The following is a 27,617-nucleotide window of genomic DNA, read 5'->3' as shown; positions in this document are numbered from 1 at the left end:
TACATGATAGGCTTACTAATTAAGATTAGAAAGTATTATACAGTCTCTGATTCAGTAATTGAATGAATGGATGGATGTCTGTGTGTGTGTGTGTGTGTGTGTGTGTGTGTGTGTGTGTGTGTGTATGTATATATATATATATATACACACACACACACACACACAGTACAGTAGTTTCAGTAGTTTCTAAATCATACATACACATAAGTGTGTGTGTGTGTGTGTGTGTGTGTATATGTATGCATGATTTAGAAACTACTATAAATGATTCAGTAAATATTATATAGTCAGTAATTCAGTAACTACTGTAAATAATTCTCTGCCTATTTTGATGATTCTGTAACTACAATAAATGATGTAGTAATTATTATACAGTAAATGAATACATAATTACGTACGTACTACAAATAACTCCCTGACTATTATAGACGATTCAGTAACTACGATAAATAATTCACTAACTGCTATAAATGATTTACTAAAGGCAGCGAAGCTAATAGCAGAGGTGTGTAGTTACAAGAGTAAGGAATGTAAGTCTGGAGCTGGTGACATTTCCGAAGAGTTGAAGGGGTTAAAGGGCAAAAATCTGTTTGCAGTGTGTGTTTTTGTTACACACAAGGGGGTGTCTGCTGTGTGTACGCAGGAAGAGCTGCATGGCTGAAATAGCTGGAATGGTGAAGAAGTGTCGAGTGGTTGTATTTACAAGAGCTCTTGCGCTTACACATGGAGAGCTCTGATAGAACACAACGCTTTTACACTCCCGCCAGCTTCACAGTTTACGCTTGCGTTTGCGAGAGGTTTTATCATCGCCTCGATCCGATTTAGTTTAAATGCATGCGCAACAGTTACGAAAGGAACAGCGTTAGTAATATCGCAGTGTGTAGACTTTCATTTTCTCACAAGCTTCTTGTCATGGTATGTGTGAGGTCAGAAAGTCTGTTCGGGTCAAAAGAGCAACATGGTCATCTCTATCCCTCTGACGCACGTGCACACGCACGCACAGAAACACCCCGGGTTTGGTTTAGCTTAAAGCAAGATGAAACGCTGAGAAACTCAGTGCAAAACACTGCTTTAAACTCGTTATAGCCAAAAAAACAAAAAAAGCGAATTGTTTTTGAGGCAAAACTTTTTTGCAAATCTGCTCTATCAACAGAAACATGACGGCGTGATTTTAGTATAACAATGCGCTGAAAATCCGTTTTTCTTGGAGAACTTTAAAAGTGTCCTTGTGCAGCTCTTTTGCTATGACAACAGCACAAAGTATTGGCAGTATTCGTCATCCTAGCCATCCCTGAATAATTAGAATCCTTAACTTCCCAACATTTTCTGAGCACAAACAGGCGTTTTCTGGGGCCGAGCATGTCTAATAGTCGGACGCTCCGATCCAAACGCTGTTGTGTTGACGTCGAGCGACAACGCAGTAGGAGTAAGCTGACTCCAGCACATCTAATCCACACCACCTGGCCTCAGTGAACAGCCAGAGACGCTCTGGGCCCGAGACACTGTTCCCTCCATCTGCACCTCACCAGAGATGCTTTCCTCCAAACCCACAAGCTTAAATCTGCATTACCAAGTTATTGTATGTGGTCAAAAGTATTGACCATGTGTTGTTTTTTTCTTTTTACTTCTTCTCCAAACTGATATCGCGAATTTGGAGCCACGCATTTGTATATAGGATCACTTTGAATGCTGTTGCGTAACATTTTCCCCTTTCTGAGACCCAAACTTGTTCCAGCATGACAGCGTTGGTGTACACAAAGTCAGCTACATGATGATATGCTTTACATGGTTTGGAGTAGATGGTCTTCTGTGGCCTGCTATAGAGCTCTGACATCATCCGTACTGAACACCTTTGACCCCAGGCCTCAAGCACAAATCTTCCCAATTACAAAATCAGAAAACGGAGGTTATTTTAACAGCAATTAAATGTGGAGGTGGATGTTTTAAAAGCGCACGTGAATATTATTGTCACGTGTCCACAAACTAGAGGTGTTGCAGTACGCGTATTCGTACCGAAATGTTTCGGTACAGGGCATCGCGCACCGAACGCAACCTTTTTTGCATGCGGAACATGGTTCACATCCGAGTTTCCCGAGGAACGTTTTAAGTGGCGGACCGCGAGTTTGTTTGGTCTCCGGCTCGCAATTTGTTTTCAAATAAACTATTATTATTTTTTATAATGATCAAAAACAACAATGCCAGGGGTATAAAAAAGAAACTAGAGTTAGTCACCGTGGCTACTCACTCCGTACCGGAAATACGATTCGTTTCGCGCACACTTTACAATGCTAAAGAATCAATAGCGCTAGCGTTAGCCGCTAACCAGGAAAGATTTTTTTATTTGTCACAAACATGGTTATATTTAGAATACAACTTTCAGTAAAATGAAAAAAAAAAAAACCAAGCAAAAAAATTTTTTTTCCATTTATTTAATTTTATTTAATTGTTTTTATTTGTGCCAATTTAATTGATTGCTTAATTTAATCAATATAATATAAAAAGTTGATTGCATTCATTTGATTGATTCAATGTTCATAAAATATTATAAAATTTTACGTATTATTTAACCAAGCAGGCTTTTGATTTGAGTGTTTTTAAAAAATGCAAACCGTTCAAATGTTTATCACAAATATTAATCATAATAAACTGCGTTAATAAAAAACGACGAGCAATTCTATGTTTTGCATTTCTGCCCCCTAAATGTCGGGAAAACGAACCGGATCGTGACTTGAAATCCGAGGCACGTTCCGAAACGTACGTTTTGTGTACCGTTACACCCCTAGTCCATACAGTGCATTGTTTTTATGCCTCTCCAATCCTCTCGAACTCTTCGCTGCGCTGCGTGCGCTGAGCAGCATAATTTCAGTTGATCATACCTGGAGTGAAGCAAATTTACTTTGGAATAAAAAAGGAAACTGTTATGGTTCCTTTCCAGCCCTTTTTCCTGTGGTGAAACTTTTCCATCCCGGTGGGCGTGTTCTCTTCCAGAATGGTTCCGCCCTCATGGTTCACAACGAATGGTTTAGATGAGGATGAAAATGATCCTTTGGCTTTCACTCTCATAATATCTCAAGCCAGTTAAACAGATTTCTGGAGCGACGTGTAAAACAGCAGCCATTACCAACTTCGAGAATCTCTAGTACTGTTCTTGAGACTTCTCTTCTGGTAGCTTTTGGCAACTCAGCATCTTGCTAAAATCTTCAATGAACAGATAAGCCAAGAAATACAGTTTTAATAATGAGGTTTACTCAGAAATGAATGCGCATCTGCATCTGCATATGGAACTCTGAGCATCTTTCCAGCATCTCATTCACATTCTGTTCACTCGGTGCTGTTATGATAACCTGGGCGATGCTCCACTAGGTTTTTTTTTTTTTTTTTTGTAGTACGAGTGTGAAGATTTGTGTTCATTCAGCCTCAAGAATATTAGTAAGGAAGGGTTAGGTGAGGATTCCTACTGTGCAGTTGGCGTTCCTGTTGATCTCAGTGGTGTTCAGTAGGGTTGAGGTTGGAGCTCTGTGCAGGACAGTCAGGTTCGACCACTCCAACTCTGGCATACCATGTTTTAATTTAGCACATTGTCATGCTGGAACAGGTCCCTCTTGGTTCTAGTGAAATATTGTGCAATCGGATCAGCTTCAAAGAGGTAACATTTTTGGCCTTTTTATTTCTTTGATATGACTGAAATGAATTGTGAATTAAATGTTTTAATTGGGCAGTAAACAGAACCTATAGCTTTAAGTCAGCAGCCTGCATGCATTAGAGTGGGTGATTGCTTCCTCTCAGTGTACACACACACACACACACACACACACACACACACACACACACACACACGCTATACTGTTGAATGAGTCCTTAATAAGTGTTTGTTGAAGTATGGTGAAGCATACACCTCGTCAGTGTGAGGACCCAGAGCATGTAATTATTTCACTGGCAAATTCATACGTTCAAGGACCTACTGCTTACTGTGATATAATTAAATCCTACCTCTTATGTTCAGGTTTATAATGTGTTTGTGGGGAAGAAGCAGTAACTTGAAGCACGCTGGTTTTTTAGATATGATTCCTTCCATTCCGCTTGTTTCTTGGCAGCGTTTTTTTTCCCCACTTATAAATCTGTCCAAAGTCAGAATTGTTTATATTTTTTTACATTTCAGGTAAAACTGTAAAGATCTGCTCCATAGCTATAATTCAGCATGTATGTATGTATGTATATATATATATATATATATATATATATGTGTGTGTGTGTGTGTGTGTGTGTGTGTGTGTGTGTGTGTGTGTGTGTGTGTATCCATACATTATAAAAATGGGAAATTTTGGTCTTTAAATCTGATTGGCTGAGCCAATTTGGATTCAGTATCACAGGAAAGTATTGAAATCTGTATTTATGCTGCACATTTAAATAGTTTAGAGTTTATTTTAGATACTATTTAAAGACTTTTATTAAGTTGGATCTTTTACATTTATGTTATATGGCAGTTCTATATACAAGAATATAATATAGAATAAAACACAGTTTCGGCCTAATGTTTTGCTTGGTTTTGCTTTGCTGGTGAAAATGCACTATATGGACAAAAGTATGCGCTTTTTCAACATCCCGTTCCACGTTTAATACCCATTTGCTGTTAGAATAACCTCCACTCTTCAGGGAAGATGTTCCACTAGAATTTGGAGCATGCTTGTGGACATCTGTGATCATTCAGCCACAAGGGATTTAGTAAAGGCAGGTTGTAGGTGAGGAGACCGGGTGTGCAGTCGGGGTTCACATTTATCCCAAAGGTGTTCAGTAGGGCTGAGATCAGAGCTCTATAGCAGGCCACTCAAGATCTTCCACAGCAGCCCATGTAAAGCGTCTGGCTTTGTGTACAGGGGCATAGTCATGCCGAAACAGGTTTCATCCAAAGACATTCTATACAATTGTGTGCCTGTCCAAGTGGAGCAGTCTGCTGCTTCTAGCTTTAGAGTCAACTCTTCTGTCAACTCACTAAAAAAGAATGAAGTCTCCTTAGTCTTCTTGCAACCAATTCTGTTGCCCTGCTTTGTTTATAGCAACAACATTATTTTTATTAGATGCAAACCTTGATTGGTGGTCAGTGACTGATCGAGCTGTAGATTAAACTCTGTATTAGTAACTGTAGGATAAAACTACCTTTTTAAGACAAACTCCGAACTCAGTAGGTCAGTGATGTGGGTACGTCTGCCGAGGTACATGCGTGCATCATTTGCCAAAGTGTGAAACAGCCAGTTTCTCGACTCTCTTCCACTGCTCAATTTGTGTTTGTTGAGTTTGGCTGTTTAGCTCGGTGTTGCTGTTCAGCCTTCATTCATGTTGGAGCTGTGCTAGAGGAACTCCCCTTTCCCCGATGCTTTATCAGAAGGAAAGCTGAGTGTGTAAGTGTGGCGAATATCCCAGTGGCTCAGAGCACCCTCCTCCCTTCCCTTAGCAGCACATATTTCAGTTATGTAACACATCTAAACCCTGCCTGCCTGCCTGCCTGCCTGCCTTTCTGCCTGTATGCCTGTCTGTCTCTCTGTCTCTGTCTGCCTGTCTGCCTGTCTGCCTCTCTGTCTGTCTGTCTGCCTCTCTGTCTGTCTGTCTGTCTGTCTGTCTGCCTCTCTGTCTGTCTGTCTGCCTCTCTGTCTGTCTGTCTGCCTCTCTGTCTGCCTGTCTGCCTCTCTGCCTGTCTGCCTCTCTGCCTGTCTGCCTGCCTTTCTCCCTGTCTGTCTTTCTCCCTGCCTGTCTCTGCCTGCCTCTCTGCCTGTCTGTCTGCCTGCCTCTCTGCCGGTCTGTCTGTCTCTCTGCCTGTTAGCTTGCCTGCCTCTCTGTCTGTATGCCTGTCTGTCTGTCTGCCTGTCTGCCTGTCTGTCTGCGTGTGCTGTACTGGTGAGGTGGGTATTTATTACACATGGTTATGCTGTGAGACAGGCTTCAGTTTGTGGGTCTGCGATGTCCACTCTTCTGGATTTAATTCTGATCAAGTGCAAACATTACTCATGACACTACTTTAATCAGTTTGTCCTTTTTTCATGTGGCTGTTCTGTCTCAGAGTGCAGATAGAGAGATCTGTTTGTTGTCTCATTTTGCAATAAGACTTCTGTCTGTCTCTCTGTCTGTGTGTGGGAAAATGGGACGATCTGTCTGTCCCACTGTGCAAATGGGAGATCTGTCAGTGTAAATGAGTGATCTGTCGGTCTGTCTTTCTGCCTGTGTCACTGTCTGTCTGTCTGTGTGCAAGTGAGTGCAATTTGTCTCTGTCCCTCTCATTGTGCAAGTGAGAGATCTGTATGTATGTCTGGCTGTCTGTCTGGTTGTCTGCAAGTGAAAGATCTCTCTGTCTCAGTACACAAGTGAGAAGTCTCTCTGCTTGTCCCACTGTATAATAGAGCTGTCTGTCTGTCTGTCTGTCTGTCTGTCTGTCTGCCTGTCTCACTGAGACTTCTGTCTGTCTGTTCTACTGTCTGTCTACCTGTCCCACTGTACAACTGAGAGGTCTGTGTATATATCTGTCTGTCTGTGTTCTCACTGTACAAATGAGAGGTCTGTCTGTCTCAGTGTGAAAGTGAGAAATCTGTCTGTCTATCTGTGTCTGTATGCAAATAAGGGATCCTTTTTGTTTCAGCATGAAAATGAGTAGTGTTAATCTGCCTGTCTCTCTCCTCAAATGACACGGCTGTCTGTCGGTCTGTCTGTTGGTCGGTCTGTCTGTCTGTGTCAGTTTTCAAAATGATGCCTCTTTTTATGTATCAATCCACAAATGGCAGATTTGTCTGCTTGCTGATATGATTAAAATAGAGACCGCTGAAACCACTGAATCTGTCTCTCTGTTTTGACCTGTAAATAACATCTGTATGTCTTTCTTAATCTTACAGTCGAGAGGGCTTTGTTTTTCTCTTTCTCTCTCTTTCTCTTTCTCTCTCTCTCTCTCTCTCTCTCTCTCTCTCTCTCTCTCTCTCTCTCTTGCATTAAGCCAAATATTTTTTCCTGTATTTGTATGATTTGATTATTTGGAGACCAAGACAAATGATTGGATTGATCTGTCTGTCTGCACTAGACGTGTCTGCTTGCCGTTTAGGTTTTCTAACAGCAGATTTGTCTTTCTGTCTGTTTGGCAGGCAAATCTGCAGGTCAAACTATGGATCTGTCTTCTTTTTTGTATAAAAATTCTTTAGTATATAACTTGCTTTCATTCTTGCGTACATACTTGTCCATCCATCAATATCCATCAATCTATATTGTTTTGTGTTCAGTCTGATGTCTGTCTTAATAGTTTGCAGTCGATATGACTGCTATGACTCCTGGGTTATGATTGACATATGTCCATCTTAGTGAGCTATATTTACTGTAGGTTTTCTTTGCCGATTTAAAGGTAAAAGATAGATAGCACTAAAGATAGAAAGCACTTCAGCAGCGTTACATTTACGAAGGTGGCTGACTCCTGGTGTACTCTGTTGAAAATATGTTCTTCTGTAGTGGGTACAGGTCATGGGTGGGTAGGAAGAAGGGCATTTAGAGTGCACACATTATGTAGCACTATGTACCTTTACAGTTGTTGACATTTTTAATGTTTTTTTTCTTTTTCTTTCATTCTGTGCTCTAGGGAGTGAAGAGAAGCAGGACAACTGGTGGGACTGGATTTTAGCCCATCAGGGGGCGTTATGAGCACCTGAGAGCTCTGTCTCTCCACACCGCTCTCTCTTGTCCAGTGGGATCAGCAACCATTGGATGGTGTTCCCCTCAAAGGCATTTGGGGAGCAGTGAGGTCCCTCTCCACACCCTCATCTGCCAGGATACACTTCCTTTCTGACCCCTTCGTCTTCCTTTCCTGTTTCCACACACGCACACACACACACGTGCACACACAAACACAGGACAGCTGCAGAAATGAGTTCCCAAAGTCACTCAGGTAAGAGCTGCCGCCTTCTCTTCGTTCATTTGCGTGTGTACGTGTGAAACAAGTGCCTCAGTTCAGTTGATTTTTTTTCTGATATGGGCGAACACATTGAAAGTGAAATGTTTTCATTTGGCCAGTTCCCACTGTATCATGTGACTCCTACTAACCGGGGGAGGGTGAAGGGTAACACATGCTTCCTCCAAGATAATCACTTTTTTTCTAACTGCCGCTGTGACCAACAGGAAAATATGAGAAACTTTTGGTGGAAAGAGCTATTCGCCGCCTTCTGCATACATAAGCTTTGCAGATGCACATGATTGGCTCATGCCGAGAGAGAGAGAGAGAGAGAGAGAGAAAGAGAGAGAGAGAGAAAGAGAGAGAGAGAGAGAGAGAGAGAGAGAGAGAGAGAGAGAGAGAGAAAAGGCCTTTCCTAAGCAGAGAGCACAGCCAATTTTTTTCTCATGTATGCCATAAAAATGGCCGTCTTTTTTTATCAGGTTTAAATATACAATTTTACTGTGTTTTTATTTTTATTTTATTTATTTTTTTTTTGCACACCTGTAGATTATTCAAATAATCACATCAGTATCAGTTCACATGGCAAAAACCAGAGGATTCTTATTTTTTATTAATTTGTATATATATAACTATGCTTCTGGAAATACTAGGGAAAACCCCAGAGGTAGCAGCGTTGTCAGCATGTCATAAATATACACTGTAAACACTTCCCCTGCAATACATGACACTCGAAAGTCAAATGAAACAGATCTGCATAAAAAAACAAAAACATACAAAAAAAGGTGCACTGCAAGCACAATCTGTCATATGTGTTTGTATCCTTTCAGAACTTTGTCTATCTATCTATCCGTCTGTCCGTCTGTCCGTCCGTCCATCCATCCATCCATACATCCATCCATCCATCTATCCAATACGAATAACAGCTTTGTATTCAGTTAAATGCCTCTCACCTGCACCCACACATCCATCAGAACCAAAATACTAATAATAGTTGCAAAAACCGCAAGTAACACATCTGGCTGTTTTTTCTTTTTTTTTTCTCTCTCTACCCGCCTTTCTCACCCTGATAGTGATGAGCTGGCAGCTAATATCTACACTCTATCATCTCTGCAGTGAAGTCTTGTGCTAATGCCTCTTTATTTTATTGCTACCGTTTCTTTTTTTCATGCCGCACTTCGAAAACACTCGGGACACGTCCGTGCAACGCCGACGACACGCAGGTCGCATGGCGCGTACCGAGTGTTTTCGAAGTGCGCTGTGAAAAAAAAAAAAGAATCGTTGCGAGGCGAAAAAAGTCTTGACGTGCTCCGTTATTGTAATATCATCCCCCGAGCACAGAGGGCGCTCCACGCGAAGCAGCGCTTCATTTGCGCTCCAGATTTCTGTCCTAACAAACCGGTTCGCCTTGGCCGAGGACGCTCGCCTTTCTCAGCTACAGGAATGACGCATGACAGACCTTAAGGGGCTGCGAGTTGCAGTGCCAGAAAAGCCTTTTGATTTCCATTCAAATATCTGTGCCTGATCTGTCTGCGTGCCTCTGCCAGGGATGCCGTCAGCCAACTGTCATCTCTGAGAAAGAAGAAGGTTATTTTAGGACATCGCTGTAAGCAGTGATCTCTCTCTCCTGTCCTTTCTTCTTTTATGTCTTAGCTCAGCTCGAGAATAGTTTCGGCTTTTCTTCTAGTTGTTTGTGGGGACGGAGGCCCTGAATGTGGTTTGTCCCCGTTGCTCGCTGAATGGACGAGTGTATTGTGGACTTTCTTGAGTCATGCCTCTGCCACGTCGAGCTGCATGCACACATCTGCACGCGCAGCCTTTGAATCAGTAAATTGGGATGTCTGACTTTTCCATCCGTATTTGGTTTCTTCTCCAAACTCTTGGCCTGGAAGATCTTGACTGGCCTGCTATTGTCCTTTGGGATGAATTGGAGCACTGAGTGCACTCCAGACCTCCTCACCCTACATCAGTACCTGCCTTTCCTAGGTATGGGTCTGATAGTTCAAGTGATGAGCTAAAGCTTCCCAAGACATCTTCTACAATTGTGCTGCCAGCCTTGTGGCAACAGTTTGGGGAAGAACCATATATGGCTGGTTTTTAGGTGTCCCAATACTTTTATGCAATACTCCAGCATTCACAGATCCTCAGTCTAGACCAGAAATGTGAAACTCATTAGCAGGCCATTTCCTTTTCTGTCGATAGTGCGTGCGAGTCGTGCACGCTTCTGTGTTCAGAAGTGTGAATCCAGCACTGAGTTAATGATGTAATGGGTGGAGCACAGAAGTCTGTAAGAACTGAGGTTCACTCGCATCAGGCAGATCTCATGTTTCTTCTGATCATCTCCCTAGAATATTTTAAGATGTATATTATCTGGTGCATGGTATGCGTGAAGGCTACATAGATTTCCCACATTTTAGCTGCTATTAATGTTCCATATAGCGCAATAAAGTTTTTATTTTTTTTAGACAACCATTGACAAAAGAAGTGGTCTATAAGAACTTTTCAGAGGACGCAAACTTAAAATGGCGCCAGGAATAAGAACAAGGCAAGGTGCAATCGTTCTTGATTTAAAGGTCCAGATATGAATCCAGTTCTTTTTCTGTTTTTGAGGGCTAGCGTGTGATGCTCAGCATTTTGTGCTCACAGCGTGTAGGTTCGAAGTTGTTCTCACTGATCTCAGGTAACCCTCTTCGCCTTTATTTTCAGTGCCACACTGGGAAATGGAAATGACAGCAGGTAGCCTTGACCTCTCAGATAAGGCAAAAAGGTATTTGAGGAGATAGTTACTGTGGATTTTAAATAAACCCTGTCATCTTTTGTATTGGCATTGATCCATTTTGATTTTTTTTTCTATTTTGAAAAAACTCTTGAATCTTGTTTGCAGTAGTATTACGATATCGGAACTTTAGATATCTGTGGTTTACGCAGTGGCCATGAAGAAGCGCACACACCTGTTATTGTGGATACTCGACACTAGGCTTGACATGGGTAATGACAGCTTGTTGAATTTAAAACAAATTAGATGTTGGCGTGAGCAGGGCTGCAGCGTTTTCTTTCCCCAGCTTTTTTGTTTCATTGTTTCCACTGTTTTGTTAAATTTCTGTCAATAAACGACAGTGGCTGATCGTCAAGAGCTACTTACTGTATAAAAGTAAAATGTCTCTCCCAGTGTACTGAAGATGCTTTAGCTCAAGTTGCTTGTATCGTGGGAACATTGTGTAGTTCCTCCTCTTGATATTTTCGCAAAACATTAAGTCCAGATCGCTGAAGTTTCTGGGGCCAATTGATACCTCATACCAATATCCTGTGGTGTCTGGGTGTTTCTGCCAAGGCTTATCTTCAGCACTGTTGGGGTGAATATTTCAGTTTCAGAGTTACTCCACTGCCCAGAACATATTCATTGTGTACTGCTGGAGCAGCGGACTCTGGGGACACATGTACGTGTTAACCCCCTGCTGGAAAAAGTAAACAGGGCAGGAAACCTCAACAGCGATGCAGTTCTAGTCTTACACGAACGAACCGAGAAGAGATCACTGCCCGGACACATGGACAGTATGAAGGCTGAAAGGCCGAAACTAGAGCAGCCTTCTTAAGGGGCTTTTTTGTTTATGCACCTGTGGCTGATATTACATGCCTTTTGCTGTTATTTTACCCTTGACTGATGTTTTTTTCTTTTGGAATGTCTACGGTTTTGCAAACTCTTAAAGTGTGTGTGTGTGTGTGTGTGTGTGTGTGTGTGTGTGTGTGTGTGTGTGTGTGTGTGTAAAATACAGAAGAGAAATGAAGTATATTCTAAAGAATCCATATTGCTAGCATTAGCCGCTAGCCAATTCTATGTTAGCAGCTAACGCTAAAGACTCTTATTTCTGGGATGGAGAAGCCACAGTGACTGTGCGCTAACACTAGTTTCTTTTTTTATATCCCTGGCATTGCTGTGTACGTTTAATAATAATAACAATGATTTCAAAGTGCGTGGTGGAGACTAAATAACCTCGCGGTCCGCCACTTAATATGCTGTAATGCCCCTGTGCACAAAGTGAGCTCCTTAAAGATACTGGATAGTTTACATGCTTTGGAGAGGAATATCTTGATTGGTCTGCTATAGAGCTCTGATCCCTACTGAACACCTCCGGGATGAATTGGAACGCTGACTGCACCCCAGTTCTCCTCACCCTACATCAGTGCCTGCCTTTTGTAATACCCTTGTGCCTGATCAACACAAATATCCATAAGCACATTCCAAAAGTTAGTGGAACATCTTACCAGAAGAGTGGAGGGAATTATAAGAGCAAACTGGGAAATATAGTGTTGTTTTTGTGTATATGTGTATATAATATTTACACATTAATGCTGATTAGAAAGGTGCCTGGGAAAATTGTATCTCCTAAAGCACTGACACCTTTGGGGGTTTTGCAAAGCAGGTTTCTCATGATTTCCAAGAACTCGGGATCTCATCAGCCAATCATAGCCGCAGAGTTTAATAATACTATTATAATAACGTTTCAGAGCGCCACGTTTGTTAACAAGTAGACGATTATCTCTTCGGGGTGTTTTGTAAGGCTTGCTTGTAAACTGTTTCACCATTGTACGACTAAGTACGCAAACGTGCACTCACATCTCTAAGCTCACCCTGCATTCGCCTTTCATTGGAAGCGGCAGTTTACAGGACGGAGATGGGATTTCGGCCTTGGCCCGTAAGCCACACAAAGTGGGAAAATAAAAACACAGACGCCTCACTGTCTGTCCTTTGTATGCCACGAGCTACATAGCTATACGTGATGAGTGATGCATATTTTCTTCCTCAAACACCGAACTGTATAGTTTGTGTTGTAGACGTAACAAGCAGATATGCCGGGATGTTGAGTGATCTAAAGCAAATATGACCTGTTTAAAGGTTAAAAGTGCAACTTTGTTTACTCCTAATGCCGAACGCAGCCATGTCGGGAAAAGAACACAGTTAAGAAAACGAGTAGGATTTTTTAAAATCCTTTTTCCTTCTCCTGGGAATTACTAGATGAGACGTGCACTGCTTCTACCGTATACTGTTTATTCAAACTCACTATGATCGCAGCCATGTTATAATTTTCAGGCCAGTTTGAACAATCGCGTATCATAAACCGTGAATCGGTAACGAGGTGATCTCAGCGGTATCAGAGCGAATCATGTGCCACGATTTACTGCCGTTTATCAACCAGAGGCAGAAATCCGAGTGCGAACGCTGCCGAGACTTTTGTCGAAAAGCCACTAATTGGAGGCACCGCATAGCAGATTACTCGAAACTGAAAATGAAATGTTTGTTCGAGCAAGCGCCCATTTAACATTTAGCGTCATTTATACAACCCGTCTTTCATCCATCCATCATACACCGAGTTGCAAAGCTGTTGGGTAGGAAGAAATCTCCGTATTATCTCTCCTTCATAAAATCCCATTATCAGCAGAACGCAGTAATGCTCATACAGGAAGATCCGACACGGAGAGCACATCACAGCTCAGTCTTTTATGCAGTTTTTATTGGAATCCCGTCATATTAAAAGAGCACTGAAATCGCACGGCGCTAGAAGATCTTCCCCGCCTCTCCTATGGGTGTTGCGTTTCTGCGATGTGGCGCCATTTCTTCACACGTTCATCTTTGCAATCTCTACAGTCTCTCCACCCAGTCTGCAAACAGTCACACTCAGGCTCATGCTCCGGGGTTCTCGCCACTGCTTGTTGTTCGAGCCCTCATTCTGTTTCCACACATTTTAGATGTTCAGCTGTTTTTTTTTTCCCCCACCGAGTTTATGCTCGCTGAAGACCTTGCATTTACACATCGGCGGTTTCTGCTTTTCCTCACGAGGGTTCTGCCTTGATTTTTAGCCTCCACCTGGAGTTGCCCAGTGGAGAGCAGATGCAAACCTTTCAACAGTGACTGCTTTGCCAGTTCAAGGAGGCAATTATCGGTCCCAGTTTGCGGGGGCTGCCTAGCTGGAACAGTCTGGTTGACGTCGGTGCCACTAATCTACAGGCTTTACTGCCCCCAAAAAAGCTTGGCACTAATGATGCATGACTGAGCTAGTGACCCAGCGACTCTGCATTAGGAATGTTAACAGAGATTTCAGAGCAGCAGGACTGCACAGGGTCGGTTAGTTGAGGCGACACTGCAGGCAACGCCTTATTTCATAGACACTTGGTTGAAAAAAAAACATCTATTGGTAGTGTCTTTATTCCGCTACAGGTCTGTACCCTAAAGATCATTCTCACTCGGATGGGTTGGGTCTCGTTTCGTGTTTAGGTACCCTTCGAGTCTCGGAGAGATTCCTACTGCAACAGTGACCTCCGGATTTCTGCAAAACTGCTTTGTTACAATTGTTGCATTTGACTAAACGCAGATGCATTTTAGACGTTGACAGATATATTCGAATTGTCCACTAGTCGAACAGTTCTGACTTTTTTTTGTTTACATTTTTCTGCTACAGTTTTCTTTTTGTTTCTTATAATCTGTTTTAGGGTTCTCAGTTCCAGTCTTAAGAATATTCTCAGAACAGCAGCATTGTGGTGAGGAAAAAGTCCTGGAATATATTATCAGTATTTTTTTTTTTTTTTTTTTTTTTTTAGGGCATCATCTTTTTCATTTTCTGTCTTTTTCTGGTCGGAAGGTTTTTCAGTTCAAAAGTTAACCAGGTTTCCATTTATTACTAATGGGCTCATGTTCTAATTAGGACAGTGTTCACGCATAAAGCGTTCTACTATTGTTTTGATCGGGATTGGAAAACAGGAGGGGAGGATATTATACGATTATGATACTCATTGAAAAATGAGATCTGTTTATAGGGTGAACGGGTTTGAACCGCGGAAACATCCAGTCTGTCCCCTATAAATACAATTCACGCTGCTTTAACTCAGAATATCTGTGTCTCTCTCTTTTTTTTTTGGGTTGTAATCATAATGTAATAATAGTACTCCGCTATCTGATCTTTCGGCTGTTTTGGAGTCTGCAGTGTGGATTGGACGCACGCCTTGTACGTCCTTAGGAATTTGAATCATGCGATTTTGGCTGGAAATGTGTGTGCTTCGGTTTCCATGGTATAGGTTTTGCCCACATTTGTTTAGCCCTGAATTTTATAGCCCAATTATTTATTGGGTGGCTCCACTTGTACAACCATGCAATAGATGATCCCGGGCACTTTGCCATCCTGCGAGCCAAAAAAGCCACATTGTACTGGAACAATCTTTTAATCACTTTCATTTTTAGCCATTATTTTTCATCTCTCATTAAGTCATTATGTGTTTTTGCCCTCTCCCTGGTAGTCTGGAGAGCAAGATACAATGTCATACTCCACCCTAAAAAAACAACAGAGTAATTTGAAAAGCATGAGGACGTCTTAGTCCTTTTCACGGTTTTCCATGCAGCTCGGATATTAGAGATAGCACTGACGTCCTCTCGGTCACTGATCTGCTCTCCACGAGTTTCTGTTGCTAAGTTATGGGGAAGCAACAGAAGCAGGCTTTAGTGTTAAGTACTCGATCCGATATGAATCCGAAGTCTGATACGACGCCAATTCAGGGTTCCAGTCTAAAAAGCAGTAATCAGGACAAGACCCACTGGGAAGAGGACATCTGGTGCTCAAATATGAGACATGAGCAGAGGGTACACGGGACAATCTGTTTGTAAAAGGGTATCCAATATGTAGATGGTAGAAGGGTACAGGAAACAAGTTGGAGGTAAACGGGTATACAGTATAAGTGGAGGGTTAAAGGGTCTACACCATGAGTTGATCAGTATGGCTTATTGAAAGTCCAGAAGGTTTTATAATTTTTTTGTGCAGTTGCATGCAGATACTTAAAAACATATAAATAGATAAAGCACCACATTGGATCATGGGTGTTTTCAGGTGGTGGGAGGCCACTGCAGGGTATTAACCCGAGCTCATGATGGACCTGAGGACTCTGGATCTGTAGGAGAAGCAGCTGCTTGATTATCAGTGTCCGCTCTCAACCATCAGCACTCTCGTTATTAGCATTAAATCAAATTCCTATGGACAATCCTTCAGTGCGAAGCCTTCAGCAATGGGAAGTCGAGCAGGAAGCCCAGCAGGACGCATTACTCACTGGTGTCCAGGGTGAGTTTATATAGCAGTTAATGTTGGAATGAGATTTCAGATTGCCTCACATGTGGACAGCTGCCCCGACAGCCGAACAGACATGATTTAAAACGCAAACATTACTTTAGACATTTCCTTTTTTCAAAAGCCTTCGATTGTAGGGCGAGGTACTTTTCTTTTCACGAATAAACCCGTGGTTTTGTTCAGGATTGCAGCATCGGTGAGATTGCGGGCAGGCCCGTCCTGTCGGGTGGTGATCCTGCCTCGAGAGAACATGTGTTGCACTGATTTTGCAAGGTTTCATGCCTGGCTTAAGCTTTGTCGAGCTTACGCTCTTTTTCTCAGGCCTTTGCCTGAACAAGCCCCTCTCCCGCCGTGATTAATTGCTGGCAGGCACAACCGAGGGGATCTTGCGTCAATAAATCGTCATGAAGGCAACTCCCCTGCTTCGAACATAAACACAGAGACAGGCTGTGCAGCGACTGAAGCCAGGCCAGAGCTAGTTAGAGCTCCACAGGCCCTCTGAGCTCCACGGTGTCGTTTATTTAACACCCAGATTTTATTAGAGGAGATCTGGCCATGGACCTCTCTGGGCTGTTTAATCTGCCATGAACCAAGGCCTGGTTTTCAGGATGGTCATGGTCTGGGCAAATACTTAAGATTATGTCAGACTCAAGCAAGTGCCAATTGAGCAACATGCTTTGTTTGATTAAACCTCACGAAGGGCCTTTGGTCAGCGGGTGAGTGGGTGGCTGAGTGTCCCTGTGAATCCCTGGCTACATGCTACATGAAGTATTGTCTTAGCTGGTTACAGTTCTTTATAACTACCTGGAACATGCAGAGAGTTTAGTTCTGTAAAACATGAACAGTAAGGCCGAAACCCGAGCGAGAGGGAATTGAGGCCTCAGGACGACAGGAGCACAAAGACTCCGAGTCTCCCCAAATCCCCTTTTTCAGCTCTAGTTGGGTAGCAGATGGTTTTGAATAATTCATGAAAAGTTTGTGGGTAGTGTTCGGCATCACATTTATCTCGGAGGCTATTAGATTTCAGAGCAAGAAACCGATACGGAATGTTCAGCGAGCACTCATCTTCAGAAAATTCACTCAGCGGTTTGATTCCTTTCTTTTCTTTTTTTTTCCTCTCTCTCATTTATTTTTTTTTTTGCAGCTTCAAGAAATGAGATTTAATGCCTTGATTAATCACTTCAGTTAGTTGATACGGTTGTTGATTCTATTTAAATTGAATCGTAAAACAAGCTGCTGACGCGCAAAAAAGTAACACGTTTCTATGTAAAGCGCTAAGGCGCACGGATTTGAATGGAAAGTCTGCATTTGCAAAATTTGCTTTCACATTACGTATTAGGCTGAAGTGAAATTTGATCTCGAGATATCCGAAGGACGGTAATACGACTGGAATAAATCATGTACACGTCGCGAGGGTTATTGCTTTGCTCTACAAATAAGTCATTACCGACTCTCAGTCTTTTGAAGGAAATGGTATTTACTATATACTTGCTATCCACTTCAGTAGGAACACATGCACCTTGACGTTTATGCAGCCATTCGATCAGCCAGTCATGTAGCAGAAGCGCAGTGATCAAACATCCCAATACGGGGGAAAGTGTCGACACTGGTCAGAGTATTTAAATAACTTCTGAACTTTAAACAAACAACAGTTCTAGAATTTACACCGAATGTTGTGGAAAAACAAACAGTGACGATGACGTGAGGTCACAGGATAATAACCAGGTGGGTTCGAGCCTGCAGGGTAACTCAAATACCCACACAGACATGGTGTGCTTCAAAGCATCTCTGATTGTTAAAAAGCTTGGATGATGATTGTGTTCTGTCAGTGCCCACTGTATTCTTAGATTCCTGTTCTTGTTTGATAAGAGTAGATCCCGATATGGTGTTCTGCTGTTAGAGCCCTTTTTTTTGTTTTTTGAATGGTTACTGATTCTTGACCTGATTTTAAAATTTTGAAATGCATCATGAATACTGAGTTTATCTCATTATTGATTTATTATGATTTTTTTTTTTTTAATGATTATTTTCCTTCTTGTACATGACTGAATTAGGTCATGACTGAGAGCCACTCTCCCATCGTAGGAGTCACTGCCTCTCTAATGACCAGTTGTGTTTGTTTTGTAACAAAGGTGCCAACATGGGATTATATAAAATGGCCAGTCTGTGAAACTAAAGGTTGGTAAATAAAGCCTGACCATCCGCAAGATAAGCAATAGAATTCTAGTGCACCCCTCACATTTCAGCAACTATTTCATTAGATCTTCTCAAGGGACAATACGATAGATATTTGGGTATATTTTAGTCACTGTGCAGTTTGTACAGCAGTACAGATTTACTGTCCTCTAAAAATAACTCAACATACAGCCATTATTGTCTAAATAACAGACGTGAGTACACCCTAAGTGAATATCAAAACTGTGTCCAAAGTGTCAATATTTAGTGTGGGCACCATTGTTATGTAGCGCTGCATTAATCCTCCTGGGTGAGGAATTCACCAGAGCTGCACAGGTTGTTGCTGGGATCCTCTTCCACTCCTCTATAATGACATCACGGAGCTGCTGGATGTTCGACACAAGCCGCTTCTCCACCTTCCGCTTGAAGATGCCCCACAGGTGCTCAATAGGGTTCAGGTCTGGAGACATACTTGGCCACTCCATCATCTTCAGCTTCAGCATCAAAGTTCCTGTTCTGCTTCAGAATGTCACAGTACATGTTGAAACCCATGTTTTTTTAATGAACTGCTGCTCTCCAGTACCAGCAGCACTCATGCAGCCCCAGACCATAATGCTGCCACCACCATGCTTTACTGGAGGCAAGAGACGATTTTTTTGTGCTCCTCACCAGGGCGTCGCCAAACAAGTTTATCTTAGTCTCATCAGAACACAGGACATGGTTCCAGTAATCCATGCTCTTGGACAGGTTGTCTTCAGCAAACTGTTTGCAGGCTTTCTTCTTCTTCCAGCTTCAGAAGAGGCTTCCTTCTAGAACGATGTCCGGTGAGCATTGAAAGGTGGACCTTCTGTTTCTGCGATCTTTAAAGCAATGCTGCAGCACTCATGAGTCTGTTTTCTGAAGCCAGTTTCTGCAGCTGATGCACAGCACGAGGACTCAACTTTTTTTAATGGACCCTTGTGAGGTCTGTTCCGAGTGGAAAAAAAACCTCTGTATGACCCTGGCTACTGTACTGTACCTCAGTTTCAGGGTGTTCCTGATCTTCTTAAAGCCTTGGCATCTTTGTGAAGACAATATTAATTCTCAAATCCTCAGGGAGTTCTTTACCATGTTGAACATCCAGTGGTCAGTATGAGAGAAATGTGTTAAAAGTACCAAATTTTAACTGCTCTAATACAAGAAACACACATTTATATGGTCCTAAAAAGCAGACAAAAACATGAACCTGATGAATAAGATATGACAATAATATCTGTATGTTGAGTTATTTTTAGAGGACAGTGAATCTGTAAATTTAAAAGTAAAATCTGCTATTCAAGCTGCACATTGACTAAAATATCTCCACGTTTCATTATTATAGTATCGTCCTTTGATAAGATCTAATAAGATGCGTACAGATACGTGTGTATATTTGTGTCGTTATTTCATTTAAACTAAGGGACTTGAGGGGAAACCACTGTATTAACATTTATTTTTAGGTCTTTACTCTGTGATGTTCAAAGTAACGATTTCTGTAAGGTCACAAAAATATCAGTGCTGTTGTTCACTGACTGCTCTGGAAAATTCTTCTCAATGGAAACAGATTTGTAGGCGGAAAGCGAGAGGGACGAACCTAAACAAAGCTTCAGAGCATAATGGAAATTCCGTCAGGGTAATTTCTATGCTGATTTGTATGATGCCTTTGTCTCGCTCGTGGATTATTATTTTTTTTTTTCGTTTAGTTTTTTTTTTTTGTTGGTAATATCTAATTTGACTAATCTCATCCGAGTCACACTCGCGCCGTTTGAGCTGAGCTTTTGGCAACCCGGAACATGGGGTGCATTCCAAATACGATACATTTTAATAAGCCGAAAGGTTGCTTTTCACGGACAGTCGCGTCGCTCGTCTGTAAGGGGTCTGGAGAGAAATTCGCAGGCGAACTCGCAGCCAGGGCCACAAAACCTCAAGCAGCGGAAAACGCCGCTAATTACAAAGTTAACAGCATTTCAACTTTGTCTCCCAATGGCTGTGGACACGGCAGTAAAGAGGCTGTTTTATAGCTGTGGCTAACACACATCAAGAGGTCTGCCCGCGTTTGAGCTTCTCCGAGGAGCTGAAGCAGAGCAGCACGGTGGCTCCTGATGAGGCACACTGCAGCATTATGGGAACACACAAGAGCAGGCCACGTCAGGCAGCCACACATTTAACCAGCATGCAGGAAAGGGCTCGAGCTTCAAAGATTCCTGTAGCCAGATGTAACATGGTACTCTTTTAACAGTCCTCAATATACCCCCTGTAAGCAGAACCACTATTTAGACCACCACTGTTTGTTTCCATTGCTTCCATCCTAATAAACTGTCGTTAGTGCTTGGCATGTTTTCAGGAGATGTCATGTACCTGCACGTGTGTATGGGTGTGAGCTTTGTAATTGGCATGAAGAAAACGCAAACGGTGCACCGCCAGTGCCAGTGCTTACAAAGCAATTTAAGCGAAGGGCGCACTGTCTGTGCTCCGTACGATCCTGTCGCTTTCAAACGGACCAATCACTTGCGGAATATATCAGGTTTTTCCTGGATGCGCTACCTGGAGAAAAAAACAAACAAGGGCCGGGTTTGTAAGGTGATTACTAGTACCTCATCCCAAAATCTCCTTGAGGGAGAACAACTTTTTCTTATACCAAACAAAGAGATAAATGCACTTCCCACATTTGAGGATTTGCATCGTTTCAGAGATTCATTATAGATGTTTGTTAGGTCCCAATATTTCATGGTGCTTTATTACTGTGTTGTTTGGTGATATTTATTACACACACACACACACACACACTGGAAATATGTTGCACTTGGTAACAAAGTATGTTCACAAGCAGCTGGGAAAAAGGTTGTAGATAAACCATAATGGAGATTTGTGCTCATTCAGCCACAAGGGTGTTTAGTAAAGGCAGGTACTGATGTAGGGTGAGGAGGTCTGGGGTGCAGTCAGTGTTCACATTCATCCCAAAGGTGTTAAAAGGGTTGAGGTCTAAACTCTATTGCAGATCACCTTGTAAACAGTTGTACCAACTTTGTGTAACAGTTTGGGGAAGAACCACATATGGCTGGAACAGTCAGGTGTCCCAATACTTTTGTCCATGGCTCATAGCCTCAACCAGTAATATACGTAACGGGTCGAGAACCCTGCTGTACGGATACACGATAGTTAAACCTGTCAGTAGTTTTATTTTAAGATCGTGTGAATGGAAAAAGTTTGTGCTGCTAGTTGACACCACGCTACTCGCCAACCCACAGGTTTCTTGGAAAATATGGCGTTTGTTACTGGTTTTTTTTTTTCTTTTCTTTTCTTTTTTTTTTTTTTTTAAACACAATCGGATGACGTTTTTGATGCAACTTTGAAAGATGTTTGCCGAATTCAAACAGCAGCACCGCTTCACCCAGTGACATTTAGGCCGGGCATGAATGAGCCATGACACAGGGAGCAGGAATGTTACAGATAGATCACGTCTGCATTCTTAATATTGTATTGTAGCGAATACAAGTAGGGAGATCAACAGGTGACATTTGCATGGCGATAGAAATCAGCAGGAGGCCTGCGTAGGCTGTTCCCGTCACTGCCGGAAGCGGCTGAGATTTCTTTCTTTCTTTATGTTTGCGTATCCGCCAGCTCGTTTGTGTGTATTTAAGCGGACAGTCAGTGGCCCCCCAAGCCCCCCACCACCACCACGAGTCGCGATGCTCGTGACCTTTCCCAATAATCAGCCCCACGGCCAAATCAACAAGATGAAAGTGTTCCCTCAACCTTTGCCGAGCTGCGCAGACAGATCGCTCCAATAATATTGCTTTAATTCGATCAATTAGAGCCACGTTGCTTTTAAAACATCAAAAAGGACGGCATCAACGGGACGTCTTTGTTTCTGTTTGGAAGAAGAACACGTGCGCCTGCAAGATAACACTCACACGAGTGGTTTCTATACACCGCGCACACACTCCGCTGAAGATGCCTTTTAAACCCCGGCCTCGAGAGCTTTTGCTCACCTGCAGCTTGCGTGCACTTTCTCGACCAGCACAGGCAACAGCCCTTTCTAGATCCTTCTCATCTTTCCTGCACGGTTTCTTGCAAGTTAGCAGTTCTCACGTAAACACGTTTTTACCGTCACTGACCTACATAAGTCACCGTTCTAACATTTACATTTACATTTGCGGCATTTAGCAGACGCCCTTATCCAGAGCGACGTACAAAAGTGCTTTGAATCTCTAGTAATGAACTAACAAGTTTAAAGGGGGGGGAAAAACAACCAAAACAACAAAACGCTGGTGCCGTTATGCCGTGGCGGTCATTTCACTGACGCAGTTTGTTCCCTGGAATAGAGACGAATCACTGCCTATCATTTGGAACTTTCCTGCTTCGTGGGCGTCGTCTGTTCCAGGCGGACTCCGCCCACATTCACGGAAGTAAGGACTTGCCGAACAACGTGACGAGTATGAAAAACAATACATCATAGGCTTCTCACCCAACGGCAGATTTTTGAGTGCTATATTAAGCCAGCTACTGTAATTATCATTCATTCTCCAGAGAATTCAGGAGCATTGAAGTTATTCTGGTGGCTCTTATTGGCAAAACACCTTGCAGGTAAAAAAAAAAAAACAACGATCACCTTGCAGGCGGGAGAAAGTCCATAACTTCGCCGTGTGTAAATGTACAGACACACGAATGCCCGCTGCGTAACGCACCAAACGTCACAAACGTATTCATACAGTAAAGCAGGCACGCAAGAACATTTTTTCGCGACTTGAAATCAGCCCATTCCACCAGCTTTTTAGATTAGTAAAGCTGCTTCAACTCTTCTCTTCACCTATCTGACCTCGCCAGGTTTTTTTTTGCTTTTGTTTCAGGGGCAGAGGGCACTTATCTGCGACCTGATAGCGCACCGGGCCTCTTGGTGTTCATCTTCCTGCTGGAGATAAGAGCAGGGGCCTACGCAATCTCCCGTGCTTATCTGTTTAAAGCTGTACAGTGCAGAGCACAGGCCGGTTTCACAGCTCTGCAGCCGAACATCAATCAGTCTGATGGTGGAGACTAAAATAGCTCAGGATACCCGAACGCAGGAGAATTCTTCAGAGAGGGTTGATCCGCCTGACGGCAATAACGCACGGATCGTTATTAGAAGTGGCGCGATTATATAATTAGTCATACGGCAGGTAAGTGCGATCCTGCGTTAGTAGGGAGCGCTTTAACATTACGTGATGGTGCTTAGAGGAAGGTGAGAAGAGAAAAAAAATAAAAGGATAAGAAAACCAAGCGACGCGGCGGAATAGCAAAAGGGCTTTTGGTGTCGTCCTGCTGTGATAAAGCCATTTCCTGCTGTCGCATAGATGACAGCACAGCTGGCACAATACAGACTTTATTACCGCTGCACCACTGCACCGGCTCTACAAGTCGCTCTCTTTCGTCTGTCCGCATGTCGGCTGCTTTCTCTCTTCAGCTCGTTTATATCCGTGTAACCCGAGCACGCCGTGAGTCTCAATTCCAGATGTTTTACATTTTTCTCAGGATCGATTGAAGCGCCACAGCGTCCGAACGAATGCAAATAAATTGCTAGGAAACCCGACTAACGACTCGTTACGCACGTCTGGGGATAATTGATTTGACGGACCGGTTATCAAAGCGTTGGTTCCCTTCTTTAGCGGCGCAGCGTGTCTAGACAGCGCTTTATCACCTGTTATGGAAGTTTGCGTGTCATCATCCGAAACCTGTGCGGCTTGGAGATGTCCAAAGAACTTTGTGTAAGCGATCTCGTTTAAAGTTTCTCTTACATTTGTTTTCGCTCATTGCCTGATTTCAGAGCCAAACTGGGACATGTTTATACAACTCTCTCTCTCTCTCTCTCTCTCTCTCTCTCTCTCTCTCTCTCTCTTTCCTTTTCTTTGAAGAAGCCATTTCTGTTCTCTGTCGTTTTGCAGTTTTGTTAGTGCATGACAGCTGAGATAAAAGCAGAATGTTCAAAGTTAGCAACTCTGTTATCAGTTATTGACCCGCTGGCGGAAGTTCGTCATTACTCTATATGGCTTAGTTTGGGAATGCGCTTTCTGCTTTCGGACACTAATTCCGTTCAGAGTATTGTCTCGGAATAACCGGCCCGTGTTAAAAAAATAAAAAAATAAAATGGAGGTCACGAATGTCAGTGTGTAATGGTGTAACTAGGTTTGTGAATAAGTGTGGGTGGTTGGATCCAGCTTGGCCTTTTATGTGTGCGTGTGTTGTGTGCGAGCTCTCAAATGACGGTATCATGACTGCATCTTATCCTCCTCCGTGCTTCATAAGCCCTGAGGCATTCGCTCCGTTTCTCTGTCTTTCCCGCTTTCTGTTTTGGAGAACAGCTGTGGGCCGTATGGCAGAGTGACACCCCCGCGTTCCTCCTCCTCCTCCGAGCATGTTTTCATTTTGGGCTGACGGATTCATTGGGCTTTTTCGTCCCCAGGAGGCCCCTTAGCAGTGGACCGCTGTTGTCTTTACCCAGAGAGCTTTCTGTCTCTCCGTGGCAGTGCTGGCCTTTCTTCAAATTCCTGCCTCTCGCCGCTCCAAAGCGCGATGTTTTTGTGAGCCCGGTGGGTACACGGGGCTGTGCTTTGGCTTGGCTGCTAATGCGACCTTTACAGCAATTCACGTGTTTAACTTGAAGACTTTCTTTTTTTTTTCCATCTCATTTCCAGCAGAGTTTGAAGTTCCGTACCGACCCGGTGGTCTGTAAAGAAACTTTCATTACGAAACATGTTCAAATTTCGGGTGTTTCAACATAGAAGGCATGCAGTATGTTTTTAAATGTTTTTTTTTTTTTTTTACTGGTGGGGAAAGAAAAACATCTGGCTCTGTTGATTTATTGTACCTGCTTCCTTTAGATGGACGAGTCACTGCGAGTGAAGGGGGATGACTCCTCCACCCACCTGCAGGGTATCAGAGTGACTCAAGTGGCTTTTTGCTGAACCAGGCTTGTCCTCCTTCGTATTTGTCCCACCAGACTACAGGTTATACGTCTGCTATAGATATAAAGCATGCCATTTATTTTAGCTGCCATGGTCCAGCTCAACTTTTCCCTTCAGACCAGAGTTGCCGAATGCAAAGAACAGAATCCTACAGTTCACTTATCCACTTGCATTAAGCTGCCATGAGGTTAAAGTTGTCCTTCTACTGCCAGCTATCTGAGCTTTGCCTCGGAGTGTAAAGTGTTAGTGTGTTAACAAGCCTAAAGCTGCTAAGCTCTTCATCATGCAGGAGAGGTGCGCCACCACCGCCACCACCATCTTATGCGACGCTAAAACCCTTCTTCGCTTTGCTATTAAAGCATTCCGTCTCCAACGGCTGCGGGTGTCTGCTCCCCTGAACGATAGCAGCACCCTGTTTGTGGTGAAGGTGGAGATGTGGGTGGAGGAGCGTTTCACGCATCATAATAGTGCCTTTTCTAGGTCAGCGAGTGACTCAGTGACTTTGACGCCTCCTAGTCAGCGAGCTCCGGTTAGCATAATCGTGGGAGGAATATTTCCCCGTGGGAGAAACAAATTATCAAACGTTCAACCGACCTTCAGCATACCTGAGATTTAATCGTCATAACGATCGATGTCCGCTTTAAGCTTTTGATGCACTTAACAGCCACCCTTCTGGTGTAAGACGCACAGTTTTTAGGAGCCTGCTAAAAGTATCACATGGTCACCCCAACGATCCCCCCCCTCCCAGATCACTAGCTCAGGCCTGTGGTTTAGCGTGTTCCGAGTTTCCGAAGCTTTCCCAGCCACACTGACACCGTGACACTTTCGGAAAGGAAGCACTTTGGCCACACACTTAGCCCTGTGGCCCACGCAGAGCCAAACAAAGAACCACTCACACGTTTTCTGACATTTCTCCTGCAGTTTTGTAGAACAGGCAGGAGCCACTGTAAGGAGCAATGATGGTGATGGAGTGACCTCAACGCAAGATTGGAGGACAAGGGGAAAAAAACAAAAAAGAACGTAATCGATGTGGTTTTTGGTTCAATGATGAACAAAGAAGTTTTCCAGGACGGAGCGAGCGGCCATCTGTGGACAGATTTGTCATTCTTTCACAACACCTTTTCCCCTCCGATGCCAGCACAGGCTGCTAGCGTGGGCTGCCTCGCCCTAATAGGAAATGGGAGTTACAGCCGGGAAAATATTTACATTTACACTGGTGCGGATGGTTTTAGCTGTGCGAGAAACAGAGCCGACGAGTGCTAGGCAAGATGGCACACGTTTGGCAGACGTGACAGCTACTCCGACACCCGAGTCAGCTTTCACGTCCTGGATCTTGTTTGTTTTCAAATTTCTTCTATCACATAGTATTTTTGATGCTCTCAACTGTATCAACATCACATCTGTATGTGTTCAGGACCACTTTCTCTACATTTCATTCAGATCGTTACGATTTCTAACAAGTTTTAATGTGCTTGTAGAGCGCCGCGCGCCTGTAATTGATGACGAGGCGTTCTGCCGTTCCACTTCGCCCTTTTGGAGTTACGTGGACGTTTCCAAAGGGCGCCGTTGAGCAAGAATAGCTTTCACGCATTTGTCGTATTCCTGAAACACTTCATTTGCTTCAACGCTGAATCATTTCAAGAAGTGTTTCTAAGAACAGATTTATTTCCCTCACCCCGAAGGGAGCAGTAGGTCAGTGGTTAATGCTTTGGGCTGCTAAGCTTCCGATGCTGAATCCCTAAGCGAAACCCTCAATTTTCATCCTCTCGGTTATATCCTGTCTCAGACTTTAGTTTATGGTGGATAAAAGAGTCAGCCAAATCTGAAGCCATGAACAGGTCCTGGACGTAGCCCGATCGGATTTGTTAAGGAGTCGACGTGTCTGGATTTCATTATACGCTGACGTTATTTTTTTTTCTTTGTTGGTACTTGCATCAAAAGGCTTCTGTTTTAACACGAGTGCCTCGTTCCGTGTTCAAAGGGGGGGGTTGTTGATGCCAATATAATGTCTTCTTCCACTATTTATATAATAATGCGCCCAGGGCATTTCAGATCGCGTTAATATTTTTCTCGGCTGCGCGGAATGTGTTCGATTCCGCAATATTGACTCGAGAATAGCTTCAAACAGTTCAGCGAGGCTGTGATCTCAGGGCTCTGATGCTTCGTCGAGCAGCCTTAATTACCGCTAGATCCCCCAATGTTTCAGAAGTGGCAATGTTAATGAACTTTCCTGTCAGGATGGATCGCAAGTACACTCCGTTGTCACGTTTCGACCCAACAGGTCTCATTAGATGTCCTGATAACTGGACTGCCTGAGGAGCTTCCCTGGAGGGCTAGAACTTAATACATTTAGGCTTTTCACAGATTTCAGGTGATACCGCTTTTTTATTTTATTGAGCAAAAGCACCAGTTTTCCACAAGATTTGGTTTATTGGCCAGCTCTACGCGTTATAATAGAAAGAAAGAGTT

At 43.2% G+C, this 27,617-nt stretch overlaps 1 protein-coding gene across 4 annotated transcripts in view; it reads left to right on the top strand.

Annotated features, from left to right (window-relative positions):
* hdac4 (histone deacetylase 4) overlaps nucleotides 1-27,617 on the top strand; it is a 165,824-nt gene that overhangs the window by 12,413 nt on the left and 125,794 nt on the right. For all 4 annotated transcript variants that reach the window (XM_046839337.1, XM_046839320.1, XM_046839328.1 and 1 more), the window contains exon 2: nucleotides 7,604-7,909. In XM_046839337.1, the coding sequence (XP_046695293.1) occupies nucleotides 7,888-7,909 (22 nt within the window). In that variant the 5' untranslated portion in view covers nucleotides 7,604-7,887. The remainder of the gene's footprint in view (nucleotides 1-7,603; nucleotides 7,910-27,617) is intronic.

The sequence above is a fragment of the Silurus meridionalis genome, chromosome 3 (genome assembly GCF_014805685.1).
Source record: "Silurus meridionalis isolate SWU-2019-XX chromosome 3, ASM1480568v1, whole genome shotgun sequence".
In the NCBI taxonomy this organism is placed as follows: Eukaryota; Metazoa; Chordata; class Actinopteri; order Siluriformes; family Siluridae; genus Silurus; species Silurus meridionalis.
Note: the sequence above shows the minus strand (reverse complement) of the source record. Positions and strands in the feature narration are given on the sequence as shown.